The sequence below is a fragment of the Prionailurus bengalensis genome, chromosome B1 (genome assembly GCF_016509475.1).
Source record: "Prionailurus bengalensis isolate Pbe53 chromosome B1, Fcat_Pben_1.1_paternal_pri, whole genome shotgun sequence".
Classification (NCBI taxonomy): Eukaryota; Metazoa; Chordata; class Mammalia; order Carnivora; family Felidae; genus Prionailurus; species Prionailurus bengalensis.
In genome coordinates this window covers 147,901,149-147,917,884 of record NC_057344.1, presented here as the reverse complement: position 1 = coordinate 147,917,884, position 16,736 = coordinate 147,901,149, and the positions used below count along the sequence as shown (strand labels likewise).

At 37.5% G+C, this 16,736-nt stretch overlaps 1 protein-coding gene across 1 annotated transcript in view; it reads left to right on the top strand.

The window, feature by feature from the left end:
• Window positions 1-14,647, top strand: part of NPFFR2 (neuropeptide FF receptor 2) — a 94,651-nt gene extending 80,004 nt beyond the window's left edge. The window contains exons 3-4 of the mRNA XM_043572505.1: window positions 6,518-6,617; window positions 13,060-14,647. Coding sequence (XP_043428440.1) covers window positions 6,518-6,617; window positions 13,060-13,909 — 950 coding nt within the window. The 3' untranslated portion in view covers window positions 13,910-14,647. The remainder of the gene's footprint in view (window positions 1-6,517; window positions 6,618-13,059) is intronic.
• Window positions 14,648-16,736: the final 2,089 nt, after the last annotated feature.

The window sequence follows — 16,736 nt, the reverse complement described above, 5'->3', positions numbered from 1 at the left end:
CAGGCTCCAGGCTCTGAGCTGTCAGCACAGAGCCGGATGTGGGGCTTGAACTCAGGATATGTGAGATCAGTGACCTGAGCTGAAGTCAGTTGCCTAAACAACTGAGCCACCCAGGCACCCCAGGGGCATTGTATTTTGATTTGCTTAGTTGGGGGTATGTACCTGTAAGTAATATAACCTCAACCTCCCCTGGTTAATTTCTTGTTAATACCTTCAGCCATGTCAGGTAACTTGTGAATTGCATCTTTTTTTTCTGGAGATACCCTGCTGGTGCTCTCTACCCTTTTGTTTCTATTCAGACATACTGCTTTTTAGGCATGGAGCTTAGCTGCTAGTGCTCTGGGAAGTCCCTTCACTGAGACCCTAAGGACTCTCTTTACTACTCTTTGTGTTCAATCCCCTATTTTCCAGAACCATGTCTTCTTTCTTGGTTTATTTCTCTGTTAGTTTCCTGAGAAAGTGTGCATTAAGATTAAAAAAAGAAAAACCAGGGGCACCTGGGTGGCTCAGTCGGTTAAGCATCTGACTTCGGCTCAGGTCATGATCTCAAGGTCTGCTGTGCTGACAGCTCAGAGCCTGAAGCCTGCTTCGGATTCTTTGTCTCCCACTCCCTCTGACCCTCCCCCATTCATGCTCTGTCTCAAAAATAAATAAACGTTAATTTTTTTTTAAAGAAAAAACATTTGAGATCTTGTTTGTCTGCAGTTATCTTTATTCTGCTCTCTCTCATACCTGATTATGGTTAGCTGTATGAAGTATTTAAGACTGGACATTTTTTCCCCCTCAGAATTTTAACAGAGTTGTCTATTATTACTGCTGGGAAACCTGATATTACTGTTGAAAAATCTAATGATGTTCTTCTTTTATCATCATTTGCATTTTGAAAACTTGGGGCTTGTCTTCATCCTCAGTGTTCTGAATTTCAGGCAATTATGCCTTCCATAGGTCTTTTTATTTTTCATGTGTTGGACACAAACCAGGTTCTTTCAATCAGAAACAGAATGCTCCTTAATCCTGGGGAATTTCTTGCATAATTCTCATCCATTTTACTTTTTTCAATTCATATTAGTCAGATATTAGAGGTTCTGGGTTGCCTTTTGTTTCTTCATCTTTCTTGTTTCTGTTCCTTATTGTTCTTTTTTCAAAGATTTTCTTAGTTTTCTCTTCCAGACACTATATTGAATTCCACATTTCTGCTCTCATGTTTTAAATTCTTTGACCTATTTTATTTTCTGCATGTTTCCTATACTATCATGTACATTTCATCAATAAAATGTGTTATATCTCTGAGGTTTATTTTTATGCTTTTATTTTAATTCCAGTTAACAGGGTTATATTAGTTTCAGCTGTACTGGTGATTCAAATGGTGATTCAAAAATTCCATACATCACCCAGTGCTCATGATAGTACATGCACTCCTTAATCCCAATCACCTATTTCACCCATCCTCCCACCCACCTCCTCTTTGGTAACCATCAGTTTGTTCTGTATAGTTAAGAGTCCGTTTCTTGGTTTATCTTTTTTCCTATGCTAGTTTGTTTTGTTTCTTAAATTCTACATATGAGTGAAATCATATTGTATTTCTTTCTCTAATGGGCTTACTTCACTTAGCATTTTAATCCCTAGGTCCACCCATGTAATTGCAAATAGCAAGATTTCAGTCTTTTTTGCAGCTGAATAATATTCCATTGCACATGCATGTACGTGTGTGTGTGTGTGTGTGTGTGTGTGTGTGACACATCTTCTTTTCCATTCATCAATCAATGGCTACTTGGGCTGCTACATATCTTGGGTATTGTAGATAGTGCTGCTATGAACATAGGGGTGCAAGTATCCCTTTGAATTAGTATTTTTTTTATTCTTTGGGTAAATAGTAGTGAGATTGCTGGATCTTAAAGTAGTTCTATTTTTAGCTTTTTGAGGAACCTCTTTACAGTTTTCCAGCACTCTGGAAAACAGTTTGCATTCCCACCAACAGTGCAAGAAGATTCTTCTTTCTCCACATCCTCGCCAATACTTGTTTCTTGTGTTGTTGATTTTAGCCATTCTGACAGATGTGAGGTGATATTTCACTGTACTTTTGATTTGCATTTCCCTGATGATGAATGATGTTAATCAGCATCTTTTCATGTGTCTGTTGGCCATCTGTATGTCTTCCTTGGACAAATGTCTGTTCATGTCATCTGCCCATTTTTTAATGGGGTTGTGTTCTGGGTATTGAGTTGTAGAAGTTATTTATATATTTAAAATACTAACACTTAATTGGATATGTCATTTGCAAATATCTTTTCCTATTCAGTAAGTTGTCTTTTAGTTTTGTTGATTGTTTCCTTTGCTGTGCAGTAGCTTTTTATTTTGATGAAGTCCCTATAGTTTATTTTTGTTTCTGTTTCCCTTGTCTCAGGAGACCTATCTAGAAAGAAGTTGCTATGGCTGATCTCAGAGAAGTTACTGCTTATGTTCTCATCTAGGATTTTTGTGGTTTCAGGTCTCAAATTTAGATCTTTAATCCATTTTGAGTTTATTTTTGTGTATGGTATAAGAAACTGGTCTAGTTTTTCCAGGTTTCTTGAAGAGACTGTCTTTTTTTCCATTGGATATTATTTCCTACTTTGTTGAAGATTAGTTGACCATGTAATTGTGGGTTTATTTCTGAGTTTTCTATTTTGTTTCAGTGATCTATGTTTCTATTTTTGTGCCAGTTTAATACTGTTTTGATTACTACAGGTTTGTAATATAACTTGAAGTCTGGATTTGTGATATCTCCAGCTTTGCTTTTCTTTTTCAAGTTTGCTTTGGCTATTTGCAGTCTTTTTGTGGTTCCATACATATATTAGGATTGTTTGTTCTAGTTCTGTGAAAAATGCTATTGGCATTTTCATAGGGATCACATTAAATGTGTAGGTTGCTTTGGTAGTACAGACATTTTTACAATATTTGTTCTTCCAGTCCATGAGCATGGAATGTTTTTCCCTTTCTTTGTGTTATCTTCTATTTCTTTCATCAGTGTTTTATACTTTTCAGAGTATAGGTATGTCACCTCTTTGGTTAGTTTTCTTCCTAGGTATCTTATTATTTTTGGTGCAGTTGTGAATGGGATTGCTTTCTTAATTTCTCTTTCTGCTGCTTCATTATCAGTGTATAGAAATGCAACAGATATCTATACATCGATTTTGTATTCTGCAAATCTTTTATCAGTCCTAGCAGCCTTTTGGCAGTCTTTCAGATTTTCAGTGTAGAGTATCATGTCATCTGCATAGTGAAAGTTTGACTTCTTCCTTACTGATTTGGATGCGTTTTATTTTTCTTGTCTGCCTGCCATGGGTAGGACTTATAGTACTATGTTGAATAAAAGTGAGAGGGAACATCCTTTTCTGTTCCTGGTCTTTGGGGAAAAGCTCTCAGTTTTTCATCATTAAGGATGAAGTTAGCTGTGGGTTTTTCATATATGTCCTTTTTATGTTGAGGTATGTTCCCTCTAAACCTACTTGTTGAGAGTTTTTATCATGAATGGATATTGAATGCGGTCAAATGCTCTTTCTGTGTCTACTGAAATGATCATATGATACTTATTCTTTATTTTATATTATGTTGATTGATTAGCAAATACCGAACCACCCTTGCAACCCAGGAATAAATCCCACTTGATCACTGTGAATGATTTTTTTTAATGATTGTTGGATTCAGTTTGGTGTATTTCATTGAGGACTTTTGCATCTATGTTCATTAGAGATATTGGCCTGTGGTGCTCTTTTTTTGGTATCTTTATCTGGTTTTAGTATCAGAGTAATGCTGGCCTCATAGAATGAATTTGGAAGTTTTTCTTTTTCTATTTTTTGGAATAGTTTGAGAAGAATAGGTATTAACACTTCTTTAGATGTTTGGTAGAATTCACCTTGAAGCCATCTGTTCCTGGGCTTTTGTTGAGAATTTTGTGATTACTGATTCAGTTTCCTTGCTGGTAATTGACCTGCTCAAGTTTTCTATTTCTTCCTGTTTCAGTTTTCGTAGGTTATATGCTTCTGAGAATTTATCCATTTCTTCTAGGTTGTCAAAATTGTTGGCAAATAGTTTTTCATAATAATTATAATTGTATTTCTGTGGTGTTGGTTTCTCCTTTCTCATTTGTAATTTTGTGGCCTTTTTCCTTTTTTCTTATAAGTCTGGCTAAAGGTTTGAAGTAATTTTTTTTAATATTTTTCATCTACTTGATTTTTTTTTCTTAAGTTTCTTTTTTCCTATTTTAGCCACTTTTATATTCGAGGCTTCCCATCTGTCAATTGCTGCTTAGCTGCTTGTGTTTCAGACTGAGACATGGTGCGGCTTCCTTGGACCTCTGCATGCCTTAGGTTTGAGGTTAGGCCCACTCTTAGCCTCATTAATCTGGCCCATTCGCTGGAAAATCCACAACTGTCAAAAATTGCACATCAGGGGGCGCCTGGGTGGCTCAGTCGGTTGAGCGTCCGACTTCAGCTCAGATCACAATGTCGCAGTCCGTGAGTTCGAGCCCCGCGTCAGGCTCTGGGCTGATTCCAATTCTGTGTCTCCCTCTCTCTCTGCCCCTCCCCCGTTCATGCTCTGTCTCTCTCTGTCTCAAAAATAAATAAATGTTAAAAAAAAAATTAAAAATTGCACATCAGTGTTCTTGGAAGGATCACATTCCCCAGAAGGCAATTCTCTGACCTATTGCCATGGGAGTCGTAAGACTGGCTGCTCTGTTCCAGAGCCTAGTGGGTCTCTGGGCAGCAGGACCGCATGCAGAGCATGTATTTTCACTTCATCATTGTGCGTCATTGTGGTACCTGTGGTACCCACCACACTTGCACCTGCTGACTCGGAGTCTAGAGCCCCTCTGCTTTTACTTCCTCAGAGAGTAACCTCCATTCTTCTGCTAGCAGGGGAAGAACAAGTGGCATCTGGTTGTATTTATTCATAATTCAGCCAGTTGTGTCATTTTCCCAGCTTTATTTTCTTTCTGTGTATTTGAGTTCTTTGTTCTCTGGTGCTTTCATTTCAATGGAATTTAGTGAGGGAGATGAGATAAATCATATGTTCTATTTTTGACCAAAGGCTATTGACACTCCTTTTTGCCTTTTTAATACTGTAAACAGCCAAATATATTTTAGGACTAGGAAAATGTGTTCACTTTTAGTTTCTATTCAGGGGAGTCATTCAAGCATCTATTTTAACATGAGCTGGATAGATGCCAAAATGGTTTTTTCTGGTAGACTTGGATCATTTAGATTATTGGGAATATTTTAAATTAGGTACAAATATTTTTTAAAAATAAAGTACAGATCTGTTTAAGAGAAAATGAATGTTATTTTTTTCTCAGGTTTTTAAAATTTATCTTTTGGGAAACGAGAATATTTGCTAGTGGAAGAATATGATTACTTTCTTATAATAGCAGGGGTGTTTATATTAACCTGTTATAATAATTTTACTAATTTCTTTTATAAACATTCCAGTAAATGAAGTTTACTTAGAAAGTAATTCAAATGGACTATTTTTGTTTATGCAAAGTGCTCTTTATTCTTGAAATACGTTTTAGTCAGCTCAGGCTACCATAACAAAATACTATAGACTAGGTGGCTTAAGCAAAAGACATTTATTTTCTTTCTATTCCAGAGGCTAGACGTCTGAGATCAGGGTGCTGGCATGGTCAGCTTGTTGGTGAGGGTCCTTTTTTTGGTTTGTAGACAGCTACCTTCTTGCTTTGTGCTCACATGGCCTTTCTTCTGTGCATGCTCCTAGAGAAGAAAGCTTTTTTTTTCTCCCTCTTCTTCTAACGGCACTAATCCCATCACGTGGGCACCACTTTGTGGCATCATCTAAATATAATTACTTTCCAGAGGCCCCACTTCCAAACACATTGAAACTTAAGGCTAGAATATATGAATTTGATGGGAGGGCAGATAGAGCACAAACATTCACTCTATAACAAAGTACCTCTGAGGTAAATTGTCTCATTACATTATATATGAATAAATATTAATTTTATTTATTCTACATGTGACTCCTATTTCCCATGATTTATGAGGTACATTTTCAAAATTATAAAACCAATATTCTTCCTGTCTTACTCATTTAAAGGGCATTATTGCATAAAGTTAATGGTTTAGGCTCTGGAACCATACAAGTGAGATTGAAATCCTAAGTATGTTGCTAACTAGCTGTGGCAAGGTATGTGATATGTGTGTGTTTATTAGCTAGTCTATATCATGAGGAAGAGAATAAAGCCTTTGAAAGTCTATTTGGGGGATTAGATAAATTAATAGGTACAAAACACTTACCACAGTGCCTAGAATGTTGTAACTACCATAGGAGTTCTGACATTAATAGCACTACACTAAAAACAGCTCTGGAGATATTAATGAAAATAATGGGAAACATTGTTTTCTGGATATCATTTAGGAAATAGTTGCATCAGTCTCGATTTCATGCTTTTCTGTTCATATTTTTTGTGAAATTTAAAAAACTATGATCTTTTCAAAGACTGTTTCAATTTGCCTTTCAGGATGGCCCTTTGGAAGCACAATGTGCAAGATCAGCGGATTCATTCAGGGAATATCAGTTGCAGCATCAGTCTTTACTTTAGTTGCGATAGCTGTGGATAGGTAAGTCAGCACCAACATATGAGTCCAGAGAAAAATTTATTATCTACCAAATTTCGTTATATTTGCCCCAAACTATATCCATAATATCTATCCTTTAAGAGCAAGGTATATCTATCTACTAAAGGTTCAGTAATAAAACTACTGAAATTTTCATATTTTAGAATTAAATAATTAGGGATGATACGTGTCTTAGTTTGGGCTGCTCTAACAAGATTCCATAGACTTTGTGGCTGAAGCAACAAAAACTTGTTCCTCAGTTCTGGAGGCTGGACGGTCCAAGGTAAGGATGCCAGTATCTTCTGTGTTTAGTGAGAGACCTTTTCTTGGTTTGCAGAAGGCTATCTTCTCCTTAGAGAGCACAAACCCTAGTCTCTTCCTATTCTTATAAAAGGTCATTAATCCTATCATGAGGAACCTACCCTCTTGATCTCTTCTACCTAGTTACTTCCTAAAGGTCATGGCTCCTGATATCATACAACCAAGGGTTAGGGTTTCAACCCTATTCAACGTATGAATTTCTGGGGGACACAAACCTGAAGTTCAAACAGCATAGTTTATATATTTTTCACACTAGAATATTGAATTTTCTAATGGTGAAAATGTGAAATAAATCTGATATTTCATCCAAATGTTAAGGTAAAATTTAATAATCCATTTACACATATTGTTGAGTGTGCCTGTAATGGGCTGGGTTGTATACCATCTCAAACAAATTAGACAAAGTACCTCCTAAAGAAGTCCACACTCTGGTAGAGGTAGACAAGACACATTAATGAATACTACTCTCTTACATAACAATGGTACAAAGGAGAGAGTGATCAAGTTACTTCTCAGGACAGGGAGTGTTGCATTCACAGAAAAGGTCATATCTGTCTAAATCTTGAGGGGTCAGAAATTTACCTTGGAAAGAAACCGAGGAAAGAGCATCTCTTAAAACAGATATATATATACGGCAATTGAAATAGGAGGATACTTGTCAAGAGAAGTACAGAGAGATAGTCCAGCTAGAACATGGAAGGGTGGAATAGCACATTAGGTCACAGAAAGTCTATGATAGACCTGGGGCACCTGGGTGCTCAGTCAGTTGAGCCTCTGACTCATTTCAGGTCAGCTTACGATCCCAGGGTCTTGGGATGGAGCCCTGCATCAGGCTCTGCCCTGAGTGTGGAGCCTGCTTGAGCTTCTTTCTTTGTAAAACAAAACAAAACACATGTCTGTGGATCTGTCTTCCATTTGTCCTGAAGACAGCAGGGAGCTGCTACTAACATCTTTTATGTAGGGGAATAATGACTAGATTTTCATTTTAGAAAAACAAGTAGAAAGGATTTAGAGTTGTGTTAAGACTAAAGAAAAAGAGTTAAATTTTTGTAACAACTTAGATGGGAGAGGATGTGTGCATGTGTTAAGGCAGTGGCAATTAAGGGATACTTGAGAAGGAAACTGAACAATGATCTGAAAGATGTCTCCCCAGCCAAGGAAAAGGACCAAAAAGGAACCAACCAGTCAGCAACACATACATGTAGATGAGAGAGTGTTTAAAAAATACAATAGAATTGTTGACATTAAAAAAAGCAAAACAACTAGTAGATCCTATTTTCAACATTAATCTGTTTTTAAGAACCCATCTTATACATCCAGTTTTTTTGGTTTACATGTAAGAAGAATAAAATTTATATATATATATATATATGCTAGCCACCAAATGCCAAAGATATCTTTTTACATTAAAATTTGGAAGCTAATCATTTCCAAATTTACCATATCCTGTTACTACTATTATTTTCTACTACTAACTAGTGCTACTACTAAATTATTTAGTTGTGAATATTTGTAGTACTATATCTTAATTTTACAATTATTTATGTCATCTTTACAGTGAATTAAAAAACTGTAATATCCTTTGTATTTTCTACTTGAATCTTGAGTTTATCAGGTTTATTTCATTACATTTAGTATTAAGTATCCCTTAATTTCTTTTTCACGGTTTCTAGTATGCCTCCTAATTAGAGATTTAGAAATAAACATTGCTGTTCATTTTTTAAAAATGTTTATTTTTGAGAGAGAAGACTGCGTCTATGTGCACGCACACAAGTGGGAGAGGGGAGAGAGAGAGGATTTGAAGCAGGTTCTGCACTAATAGCAGAGAGCAGAATGGAGGGCTTGAACGTACAAACCTTGAGAACATGACCTGAGCTCAAGTTGGATGCTTAACCAACTGAGCCATCCAGGTGCCCCAACAGGAGGGATACATGGCAACGTCAAGATTCCTGAGTAAAATGGAAAAGGATTGAGTAGACCTACCAAGAGAATTTCAGCAGTGTCTGTCATGTTTTATGTCTTTTAAAAAGTGATGAAAATATGGTCACCTGTGACATACCCTTTGCTATCTGCCTTCCAATCCATATATCATTTCTTTGTGGTTTCAGTTATTTTTTGTAATACAACAAGTCACCTCCCAAAACAAGCCACTTATTTAGTGGCTCATGATGCTCATGAATCTGTGATGTGGGCAGATTCCCTGATTAGGGAAATATACCTTGTCTCTGCTCCACTTGGCATCAGGGAGGGGAGCTCCATAAAATCCCACTCTGATGGTGGTGCCCAGATTGGGAGGACTTAAACAGCTAGGAGACAGAACTGAGTCTTCTCAGGCACTTTATTCCTACTGGTTTTTCTCCACATGGGCTCTATAGCATGACAGCTTCAAGGTAGCTGACCTTCTTACATGTAGTCTAAGGCTTGTGTGTCCTAAGTGCCAGTGAAAGTCATGTAGTGTCACTGCTACATCCTATTCATTAGAAGTAAGTCACTAGGGGTGCCTGGGCGGCTCAGTCGGTTGAGCATCTGACTTTGGCTCAGGTCATGATCTCACAGTTCATGGGTTTGAGCCCCACATCAGGCTCTGTGCTGACGGCTTGCTCAGAGCCTAGAGCCTGCTTCAGATTCTGTGTCTCCTTCTCTCTCTGCCCCTCCCCTGCTCACGCTTTGTCTCACTCTTTCTCAAAAATAAATAAGTGTAAAAAGAAGTGAGTCACTAAAACCAGCTCATATTCATGGAGAAGGGAATTGAATTTGGAGGACATGTTTTCAAACCATCACACCTTCATGTCCATCTGAACTACCTGCATCTGAATGCCTTTCTCAGGGTCAGCTCTTAGAGGAAGCCAAACTAAAAAATCTCCCAAACCTATTTCTCCAGACTAAGTCTTTCTCCTAAATTTCATACTTATATTCAAAATCCCTCCTGGATAACTTCACCTGCATATCCAACAACAAGCACTTCAAAATAGACCCAGAATTGAACTTGTCTTCTCTACCAGTCCCCCACAAAATAAGTAAACAAAAAGTTAGCTCCTTTTCTCATTTTCCCAAATCAGTGAATGGTAGTATCACACATCCAATCTGTTCTTGAACTTTCCTTCTCTCTCCAACTTCTATCTAGTCACTCTTTAAATCCCATAAGTTCTTCACCAAACTCCACACCCAAGAAACAAATAATCCAGTGAAGAAATGGGCAGAAGACATGAATAGACACTTCTCTAAAGAAGACATCCAATTGGCCAACAGGCACATGAAAAGATGCTCAACGTTGCTCCTCATCAGGGAAATACAAATCAAAACCACACTGAGATATCACCTCACGCCAGAGTGGCTAAAATGAACAAATCAGGAGACTACAGATGTTGGCGAGGATGTGGAGAAACGGGAACCCTCTTGCACCCTCTTGTTAGTGGAAATACAAACTGGTGCAGCCACTCTGGAAAACAGTGTGGAGTTTCCTCAAAATATTAAAAATAGATCTACCCTATGACCCAGCAATAGCCTTGCTAGGAATTTACCCAAGGGATACAGGAGTGCTGATGCATAGGGGCACTTGTACCCCAATGTTTATAGCAGCACTTTCAACAATAGCCAAATTATGGAAAGAGCCTAAATGTCCATCAACTGATGAATGGATAAAGAAATTGTGGTTTATATACACAAAGGAATATTATTTGGCAATGAGAAAGAATGAAATCTGGCCATTTGTGGCAATGTGGATGGAACTGGAGGGTATTATGCTAAGTGAAATAAGTCATAGAGAGAAAGATACATAACATATGTTTTCACTCTTATGTGGATCCTGAGAAACTTAACAGAAGAACATGAGGAGGGGAAGGAATAAAAAAAGGTTGGAGAGGGAGCCAAAACATAAGAGACTTTTAAAAGCTGAGAACAAACTGAGGGTTGGTGATGAGTATTGAGGGCACCTGTTGGGATGAGCACTGGGTGTTGTATAGAAACCCATTTGACAATAAATTTCATATTAAAAAAAATCCTATCAGTTCTGGGTGCTAACGGTCTTGAACAAGTCTACTATCTTCCATTGCTTGGGATAGAATACTGAGATTTTTTTTCCTAACTGGTCGTAGTGATAAATTTTATGTGTGACCTTGACTGTTCCATGTGGTACCCAGATATTTGGTCAGACATTATTCTGGGTGTGTCTATGAGGGTACTTTTGATGAGATTAACATTTGAATCAATAGGTTGAGTAAAAGATTGCCCTCCCTACTATTGTTGGCCCTTATTCAATCAGTTGAAGGCCTGTATAGAACAAAGAAGCAAAAAGGCTGACCTTCCTGCAATTAAATGCCTGACTTTTATTGATGAGACATCAGTCTTTTTCTGTCTTCAGACTTGAACTGCAACATTAGCTCTTCTGGTGTTGTGAGCCTGATAGCTTTTTGGAACTTATATCGGTGGCTATCCTGTTCTCAAGCCCTTAGATGTGAACTGGACTATACCATGGGCTCTCCTGGTCCCCATTTTGCCAGCTGCAGATCTTGGGACTTCTTCCCAAATTGCATGAGCCAATCCTTTAAATATCTTTCTATATATTCATATTGTTGACTCTGTTTCTCTAGAGTCTCACTTTCTCTGACTCAGAGAAGCCTGAGTAACTTACTGGCCAAATCTAAACTCCAGCATGATTTTAGCATAATTGCACAATATTTTCTTTGGCCATTTTCTGACAGCATTTTCTTTTTTGTTGATATACATATATATGTGTGTGTGTGTGTGTATATACACACACACACACACATATATATATATGAATATATTGTATGTATATTTGTTGAATGAATGAAAAAATATTTGAAGACCCAATAGTTGGTTTGCAAAAAAAGAACAAAATACCTAGAATTGTGCCTATAAAGTTACCTATAATTTAAAGGTAGGTAGATGGGAGGAAAGGGGGTGCTGGGTGGTTCAGTTGGTTAAGTGTCTGACTTCAGTTCTGATCATGATCTCGCATGATCTCACGAGCCCCACATCAGGCTCTGTACTGACAGCCTGGAGCCTGCTTCTAATTCTGTCTCCCTCTCTCTGTGCCCCTCCCCCACTTGTGCTCTTTCTCTCTCTCAAATAAATATAAATAAACAATAAAAAAAAACACTAGAAGACAACTTGTTTAAGATAGCAGACATTACCCATGCAATGAAGGACAATAGAGCAATTAAAGTTCAAATTAATTAGTATATGAAGATATGTTAGATAAAGCTTTTAAGTGGCTCAGCAGCAACTCCATGTTAATTTAAGTTTTCTTATCTGCTGATCTGGAAAGTAATAGTTTTCATAACATTTCCTTTTTATAGAGTCATCACAAAAATCAGAGATTAAGTAGGTGATAATACTTTGAAAAATATAAAATATTACACAGTTGTATATGGTATGATTATAATGAGCATGAATAATAACATCAAGACTCACAAAAGCAAAATTGCAGTAAAATGAAATCAGCATTATTCTACATACTGACATTGAACTTTCGTGCTCACCAGAGGGCATAGAACGTCTGGAAAGCAAGTAATCAGAACTCATAATGGAAATTCTCAGACTCTTATAGTTGTGAACCAAGCCACCAAAACACTTTAGTGACTTGAAACAAGAATGCTTAAACATTTCTCACGATGCTGTGGTTTGGTTGGGTGCCTCTGTGTCGTTTCTGTCATCTTGCTAATGTTCAGTTGGCCAAGCACACAGATAATGTGGGAGGGGAGCACAGAGGTCATGAAAGGAAAGTATAACAATATGGTCTCTGAAGCCAAACTATCTGTTTTAAATCACGTGTAGTTGTGGGCAAGAGTTTTTACGTTTTCTAAGCCTATTGTGCCAGTAAATGGGGAAGCTTAAAGACCATCAATGCAAACCAATGAAAAAGAGCCTAAAACAAAATACTAACTATTCATGTTCAATATATGCTAGTTACCCCTATCACTCTCATAGTCTGAGTTGAAATTTATATCAGTTACAAAAGACATCAATGCATGCCTCTCTACTGCTAATGGTAACTTTCTATGCTTTTTGAGGGGAATGTGAGTGGGAGAATTAAATTCAATTCACAACTTGGTCAAAAGTTACAAGGCAGTGTCCCACTGCTATCTGCCTTTAATTGCAGGTTCCGCTGTGTTGTCTATCCTTTTAAGCCAAAGCTCACTATCAAGACAGCATCTGTCATTATTGTGATCATCTGGGTCCTGGCCATTGCCATTATGTCCCCATCTGCAATAATGTTACATGTACAAGAAGAAAAATATTACCAAGTGAGACTCAACTCCCAGAATAAAACCAGTCCAGTCTACTGGTGCCGGGAAGACTGGCCAAATCAGGAAATGAGGAAGATCTACACCACTGTGCTGTTCGCCAACATCTACCTGGCTCCCCTGTCCCTCATTGTCATCATGTATGGAAGGATTGGAATTTCACTCTTCAAAATGACAGTGCCCCACACAGGCAAACAGAACCAGGAGCAGTGGCATGTGGTGTCCAAGAAGAAACAGAAGGTCATTAAGATGCTCCTGATTGTGGCTCTGCTTTTTATTCTCTCCTGGCTGCCTCTGTGGACACTGATGATGCTCTCAGACTATGCTGACCTGTCTCCAAATGAACTGCGGGTTATCAACATCTACATCTACCCGTTTGCACATTGGCTGGCCTTTTGCAATAGCAGCGTCAACCCCATCATTTATGGTTTCTTCAATGAGAATTTTCACCGTGCATTCCAAGATGCTTTTCACTTCCAGCTCTGCCAAAAAAGAGCAAAGCCCAAGGAAACCTATACCGTAAGAGCTAAAAACAATGTGATCATAAGTACATCTCATCAGTTACCCCCAGGACCTGCAATTCAAAATTCACATGAGGAAAATTTGCTTTGTAGGAAAAGTGCTGAAAAACCCAACCAAGAATTAATGATGGAAGAATTAGGGGGAGTCACCCAGAGCAATGAGATTTTAAAAGAGCTGGTATGATTATTTTAACTATACAGTGTGTTATATATAGAAATACTATTGCTTTCTATAGCTTTGTACTTGAATTCTAAGAATGTTCTAAAGAAAATATGTACTGAAAGCCCTCTTTGAACAGAAGTGGAATAGTCTTATGTTCATATCCAATCTTATGGTATATAAAATATGTAGAGACTCACATACAAATTTGCCTGGATAAATCCGTTTTCTAGGAACAATTTTCAAAGCCTGACCTTTTCCAATTTAGCCAGTTGGGTAGGAGTCAAACGTATGTATTATGTGTATACAAATATATACAACACACACACTTATTTTCTCCAAATGGCAATAAATGGGCAGTTATTTGCATGAGAGTACATTTTGTCAATTCTCTTTTTGCTTTTAGAGTTGAAATTTTAGACTACAAAATTATTTGTGCTTTTAAAATATACTTAGCTTTCTTAGAAGAACTGCAATAGCAAATAGACACTATTTCTTTGTGTTTAAGGTTGATTTTTCTTTTAAAGAGTACAGTTAAAGTTGGTGAAATCATAACATTGTTGGCTTTTTAATATTTTCATAAATAAAATTCATGCTGTAGCTGAACCCATATTTCTTAGAGGTGACTTAGGATGCCAGTTTGACCCTCTCTAATAGAATGTCTGACAAAGAAGAAAATCCTTTTTTTTTTAATGTTTATTTTTTGAGAGAGAGAGAATATGAGCAGTGGAGGGGTAGAGAAAGAGGGAAACACAGAATCTGAAGCAGGCTCTGACCTGTCAGTACAGAGCCTGATGCGGGGCTCGAAGACACAGACTGTGAGATCATGACCTGAGCTGAAGTCAGACGCTCAACTGAGTGAGCCATCCAGGTACCCCAAGAAGCAAATCCTTTGGTAATGCAACATTTGGCCAACATTGGAGAATGACCACTCTCCTTTGAAGGGCTGAGTCAAAGATGTGTGGCAATCATTAGTAAAGTCTGCGCAGAAAAAGACCAATTATTCCAGGTTTCCTGCTGGGTACAGCAATTAAATACAGCACTCTTACTGAATTAGTAAACTAATACCGCTGCTAAAAAGAGAATTGCAAACCCTTGGGTTCTGCTATGTTTCAATTATGTAATGGCAATAGCTGTAAATGTTAGCTTTTATTCTAGGGTGAGATTAGTCCCTAGAAAATTTGAAAATAATAAATAATTTGGCAAATAAAAATTGCTTGGTTCAGGCCAAGAGTGATGAAAAGTGTTATTTCCTACAATCAGGAAGGACAACTTTTGAAGTCTAGCTTTAGAATTTGATCATCTATTCCTTTGCCCCAGTTACCAAAGTACTATTTACAGTAAATGTTGAAGGTTACTTTGTTGGACTCCTACTTTCTAATGGGCATCCTCACATTCTGTCAGCACCTGAAATTCATCATCACTAAACCCCACACCCTTACTTGTCATCTAACTACCTTCTATCAACTTCAACCCCCTTTCATATGTGTATTTCCACCAATAGTCTGTTTGTGACAATGTAGGTATTATCTAAAGTGATATATTTTCTCTACCGTGCTCATTTTCTTGAGTCCTCCTAAGCAGAGTTGTTAATATCCATATTTTTACTAACAGTCTGTTCAAGACAATCTAGGCCACAAGCCACAGAGCATTAAACTTAATGGAATTTGCCTGACTAGATTTCAAACTTTCTTGGGATTAGTGACTTCTTTTTTCCTTCCATTTTTCTCCCTTATTGAACAGAAATATCTACAACTGTTATTCCATGCTTGTACCACCATTGTGTTTTGGAAGCAGATAACCTGCCTCTTTAGTTTCAGTGGTCCACAGATGGACAGAAATGGTGTCACTAAATTTGTGATAACATGTTATGGCAAAAATACAAAATACACTTCCTTTTCTTTTTTGTAGTTAATTCTTTGATATGTTTGAAGTGTATTTTTTGTAAGAGAAAAAATACAAATTATTTATAGTATTTAAGCAGTTTTTCCATTCAATCATACCTCTGCCTGGCTTGAGCACTAGCTTCTTGAAAGGGATTCCAGTTTGAGAACGCCCTCCCTTCTAGGTGTGTTGCCCGTGCTGCTCCCTGGCTTAGGGACCGTGCTATGGTGCATTACCTTAATGGGAGATAATGGCCTATGAATTACACCATGTACAGATGAAGCACATGTTCAATACAGCAAAACGAATAAGAAAAATTCAGCTTCGGTGAACTTATATAGAAAGTTGTACTCCAAAGAGTATAAAAAGCTGTATGAATTTCAGTATAGATCTAAGTTTTGTGTTTTAGTTTTTGATTCCAATGTGGAACAAGGATCACCACAGTCAGTGAGTAAGACCAGCATGACACAAAGGCAGTATGTGTGGTAGTTAGGATGACAGATACTGGAGCAAGGCAGACAGGTTCAAATCAAGGATTCTCTGCTTGTTACCCAGTGCATGATTATGTCGGAGTTACTTAATCCCTCTCTACATTGGTGTCCTCATCTGTAAAATGGGGTAATAATGGTACCTGTTCATAATTTTGTCTTTAAATGAGTTATATTGCATAAGACATTTGAAACAGTGCTTAGCCTTCAAATACTCATGTGTGCAATTTGTTACATGTACTAAATAGTCAGGTGGAAAAGCCACAGTTCTTAATCCTGGATAAAAAACATAATCCCTGAGCACTTGTGTGTCAGCTTTTACCTAAGTGTCACACAGTGATTGACTTACAGAGGCTGACATAGATGTAGCATATGAATTCTAACTAAAGGGAAACTGGAAAAAAATAAATGTAAGTGAAAATCTCAAGTCTGGAGGAATGACAGTGGGCTAAAAATGGACAAGAACTATGCATCACTTC